The sequence below is a fragment of the Triticum aestivum genome, chromosome 6A, assembly GCF_018294505.1.
Source record: "Triticum aestivum cultivar Chinese Spring chromosome 6A, IWGSC CS RefSeq v2.1, whole genome shotgun sequence".
Classification (NCBI taxonomy): domain Eukaryota; kingdom Viridiplantae; phylum Streptophyta; class Magnoliopsida; order Poales; family Poaceae; genus Triticum; species Triticum aestivum.
In genome coordinates, this window is record NC_057809.1 from 116,349,466 (window position 1) to 116,354,457 (window position 4,992).

The 4,992-nt window shown below is 46.9% G+C and overlaps 1 protein-coding gene across 1 annotated transcript in view; it reads left to right on the forward strand.

Annotated features, from left to right (window-relative positions):
• Positions 1-3,543, forward strand: part of LOC123132406 (cold-responsive protein kinase 1) — an 8,067-nt gene extending 4,524 nt beyond the window's left edge. Inside the window, exons 2-7 of the mRNA XM_044552188.1 lie at positions 793-974; positions 1,075-1,190; positions 1,280-1,490; positions 1,604-1,841; positions 2,177-2,327; positions 2,867-3,543. Coding sequence (XP_044408123.1) covers positions 905-974; positions 1,075-1,190; positions 1,280-1,490; positions 1,604-1,841; positions 2,177-2,327; positions 2,867-3,286 — 1,206 coding nt within the window. The 5' untranslated portion in view covers positions 793-904 and the 3' untranslated portion in view covers positions 3,287-3,543. The remainder of the gene's footprint in view (positions 1-792; positions 975-1,074; positions 1,191-1,279; positions 1,491-1,603; positions 1,842-2,176; positions 2,328-2,866) is intronic.
• The last annotated feature ends 1,449 nt before the right edge of the window (positions 3,544-4,992 follow it).

Genomic DNA, 4,992 nt, shown 5'->3' on the forward strand with positions numbered 1-4,992 from the left:
CCGGCAGGAGCGGCGGCTGCCAGTGCAGCCAGGGCTGGGCGGTGGTGGCGATGGATGGCAGCTGCAGTGGCCCGGCGAGCGCGGCGAAGGCCGCCTGGTGCGGTGGCTGCCACGACAGCCAGGACGGGGCGATGGATGGCTGCTGCTGCAGCCCGGTGAGCGCGGCGGGGGCCGCTTGGTGCGGCGGCTGCCACGGCAGCCACGGCGGCGCGGTGGCGGTGATGGGCGGCGCAGCCGGCTGCGGCCCATAGGACCCGGCCAAGAACAGGTGGATCTCCTGGACCGCCTGTGTTAGGTCCCGCAGCGCCCCGGACACCTCCGGGGTGAGGACGACGGGGGCGGGCGCGACGGAGGATCCCGGCGCGGGCAGGAGCAGGGCGACGGTCGTGATCGGCAGCGGAAGAGACGGGTTGGGCGGCGGTGAAGACATGATCGAACCGAAGCTAGCTGATACCAAATTGTTACGGCGCTGCTAGAAGGAGGGCGCAAGAAGGCCGGCCGGGGGCCTTTTGCCCACGGCCGGGCAAGATGGGAGGGATTTCCTTCTTAATTCTTGCTTGATTAGATTGATACATCTCCTTTCTTTATATAGAGAGGTTTACTTGACTCCCAAGCAAGGCTTACTTGACCTCTGAGAAAGCGACTCTTATCTCTAATTAACCCTAAGACTAACGGGCCTATTAAGCCCATTACGTACTCTAACAGGGACCCACCGACTGGCAACTTAACAAATATGATGGCTCATTCAGTATAATTCTCTTTGTGGTGACCATAAGTTTCATTTATTTTCAGGATATGATGGCAGCTGTTTAAGGTTGGTGAAATGTCCTTGTGGATATCATAAGTTCAAACGTATTTATTGAACTGACAACGGTGAGGCTGACATATTCTGAGAATATAAGTAATGGGTTGTTCTCCTTTCTTCTGCTATAAAAGTGGGGCAACACGCCAGCAAATTTCTACGCATACTGAAGGTAGATATCTTTTATACAGACTGTTCTACACTCTTGTGAACTATGATATGGTCACCTTCTTCATATTGCCATATTTAAATACTTAACCTAATTTTTACAGACCTCCCTGGTGATATTAATACAATAAGATACACTTATAAGGAGCTAGCAAGGGCAACAGAAAATTTCAACCCATCCAACAAGATTGGCGAGGGGGGTTTTGGATCTGTATATAAGGTAGTGTGTGTAATCTTCAACTAATAAGCCAAATGGAATTCTAATGGAATAAATGTACACGTTTAAAGTTTGATCATATAATGGTGCAGGGGCGGCTAAGGAATGGAAAACTTATTGCTGTCAAGGTGTTATCTGTAGAATCAAGACAAGGACTAAAGGAGTTTCTGAATGAACTGATGTCAATTTCCAACATATCTCATGGCAATCTTGTCAGCCTTTATGGCTATTGTGTGGAAGGAAACCAGAGGATCCTTGTCTACAATTACCTTGAGAATAATAGCCTTGCTCAAACACTTCTAGGTAATTCTTGATTAGTTCTTTTCATCGTACTGTTCTTCAAAACTTATACATATATGCTAAAAAAGGTATATATTCTAATGTTCCTTAGCTTTTTTCTTCTTATTTCTTATTAGGTTCTGGCCGCAGCAATATCCAGTTCAATTGGAGAAGTAGAGTAAATATTTGCCTTGGTATCGCCCGAGGATTAGCATACCTCCATGATGATGTCAATCCCCACATTGTTCATCGGGATATCAAAGCAAGCAATATACTTCTTGATAAGGATCTCACCCCCAAAATTTCTGATTTCGGTTTAGCAAAGCTTCTACCTCCAAATGCGACACATATTAGCACACGGGTTGCAGGAACATTGTAAGTTAATTTTGTCATATGGAACTATCTACCTATAATGAATTATCATCTGCAGTCCATGTTTACTACTCCCACTGTCCCATAATATAAGATGTTATTGCATCCAATATGTGAGCCTTCAGAAGCTACTGCTTATAATTGGCATTTCAAGTTAATTGGTTGAATTTAATACACCCCAAAAGAATCTTTCACATATGATGAAACCACACCACCTGTTTCATAGGAGAAGTTAGAGGCAATTACAATTGAAATAACAAATAAAGACATAGTTATTCATAAATGATCATTATGGTCTTATAAACTTGCGACATTACTTACTCAGTTTTACTTCACAGAGGTTACTTGGCTCCTGAGTATGCTATTCGAGGACAAGTGACACGGAAGTCAGATGTTTATAGTTTTGGTGTTTTGCTTCTGGAAATAGTCAGTGGGAGATCCAACACCAGTTCAAGATTACCCTATGAAGACCAGATACTACTGGAAAAGGTTGGATGAAATAGAATACCATATTTCTTTCTCTTCTTTTCCCATTCCTTATATTGGTAAAAAGTAAACTATTACTCCCTCCGTCTCATAATATAAGAACGCTTTTCAAACTAACAAAGCTTGAAAAACATTCTTATATTATGGGACGGAGGGTGTATATTGTACCATAATGAATGAATTAGTTTTTAGCCGAAGTTATTTACAGTTTGAGTTTGATGGATGGATGGTACTGGCACGTCAGAAATTTGGAGTGCATAAAAGCAGTCTTGATTTCTGGTAAAAAGAACTACTGTAGATGCATACAACTCTTGCATTTTAGAATGTTAGCCATGCCATGTCCATTTTTCATTTATTAAATTAGTAATACAATACAAAAAAATGATTACCATTATCATGCACTTACATTTTAGTTGCTCGCTGGCAAGCACGCTAGCTGCTTCCTTGTCTCTACATAAATGCATAAATCGTGTATAACCTCTTAGCATGACTGGAGGGAGCAAATATTCTAACTCATGGACTTTTGTTCTTTGCTGCTACAGTTCCCAGAGGTTACCAATGGGGTTCTCCTCTTGCAGACATGGATGTATTATGAGCAGGGAGATTTGGCGAAAATCATAGACAGTTCTGCGGGTGATGATTTGGATATTGAACAAGCCTGCAGGTTCCTGAAAGTTGGACTTCTCTGTACACAAGATGTCACAAGACATCGACCCACTATGTCAACTGTCGTCAGCATGCTAACAGGCGAAAAGGATGTTGACTCGGAGAAGATCAGCAAGCCCGCTACAATTAGCGACTTTATGAACCTTAAGATCAGGAGCATGAGGAGAGAAAATAACATTGCTTTCGCTTCATCCTCCACGTTGCTATCCACTATCATGGCACACTCTTCTCCTTTGTTGTCGCAAGAGACGACACAAGCCTCCATCACATTCACCACAATATCAGAGCGTGAGTGACCTGAAGTTGGTTGCAAATACGGAGACCATGTAGAGAAGTAGCATAGCCAGATACCCCTTTTTCCAGAAGTTTCCTTCGTAGTGTATAGATTCACTTTGTTTATAGTGTACACAGCATTGCTGGGACAAAGAAGTTCATGAGTTTTACTTTGTGTGTACAATACTAGATTGGTGGCGCAATGCCATTGTATATGTGTGCATGTACATCCTGTCCGTTGTTTGTTTGGTGGAAAGAAAATAGTACATGTTTGCGATCCTGCGAGTACATTGCCTGGATGTACCAACAAAATCACAGTTCATAAATGGCCAACATTATAAGGGCATGCTCCCCCAGACGTTGCCATGAACTACCAGAATGCAAAACGCATCTTGCGATGATCAGTTTCCATCGTCCCCTTTTTCCTATACACTACTACATCTGCTCTCAGCTTGGGTGTAATTTGGATAATGCATAGGCTGATGTATTGTCTTTGTCTCGGCAGGCCTGCAACACGATAGCAGGTGTTCTACCACTGCTACTACGAAGCAAGCAGCTATGATGTCTGACTGCATCACCATCATGGAAGTAGCTCCCCGTAGAAGAAGGGACCCAGCCAGGTGCTCCTCCGCCTCTCAGCGAGTGAGGTAATCTCCAACATGGCCCCCCTGCCCTCACCATCACCATCACTATACCTTCCCTTTCTCTTTCTCCCCTGTGGCTAGGCCCCAATGGCAGCTCTCCTTGTAGAGGTGCATCTCTAGTTTTTTTTAGATGAAGGTGCATCTTTAGTAGTAGCGCTGCAGTGCTGCTTCCATTGGAGTGGTCCATGGTCCATGCATGCAGAAATGGCCGGCTGTTGATCCGAAGCGTACATGAGTGAGAGCATCTCCAGCCGCGCCCCCAACAGGCCCCCCAGGCCCCCTTTTCGGCGCCGGCGCCTAAAAAATGGCCCAGTTGCGTCCCCATGAGCTTATTTTTCGCCGGTTAGGCCCGAAACTGGCTCCGACGGATCCAGGCCGAACCCAGTGTGCTGGGGGGCGCCCGGGGGCGCCGGAGCAATCATTTTTGGCACGAAAGAACGGTGGGCCCGCCAAGTCAGCGACCCCCGAGCCTCGTCGTCCTCATCGCCTCGGTTTTCCGCGGGGAATCAAAACCAAGGCTGCTGCCGGTCAGCCTTCCATTGATTCCTCATGGGCGGCGCGGTGCGACGACGCGCCCCCTTCCCGCCATGCGTACACACGTGTTGCCGCTCTCCGGCCGCTATAAAAGCCGCCCCTCCCTCGCAGGTGGAATCACCCGCCCGCAGCCCTCCTTCTCTTGTCGCCGATGCCCTCTCTCCTCGTCTCTCTATTGGGAACGTAGCATGCAATTTCAAAAAGTTTCCTACGATCACGCAAGGTCTATCTAGGAGATGCATAGCAACGAGAGGGGGAGAGTGTGTCCACGTACCCTCGTAGACCGAAAGCGGAAGCGTTAACTTAACGCGGTTGATGTAGTCGAACGTCTTCGCGATCCAACCGATCAAGCACCGAACGTACGACACCTCCGAGTTCAGCACACGTTCAGCTCGACGACGTCCCTTGAACTCTTGATCTAGCAAAGTGTCGAGGGAGAGTTTCGTCAGCACGACGACGTGGTGACGGTGATGGTGATGTGATCCACGCAGGGCTTCGCCTAAGCACTACGACAATATGACCGGAGGAGTAAACTATGGAGGGGGCACCGC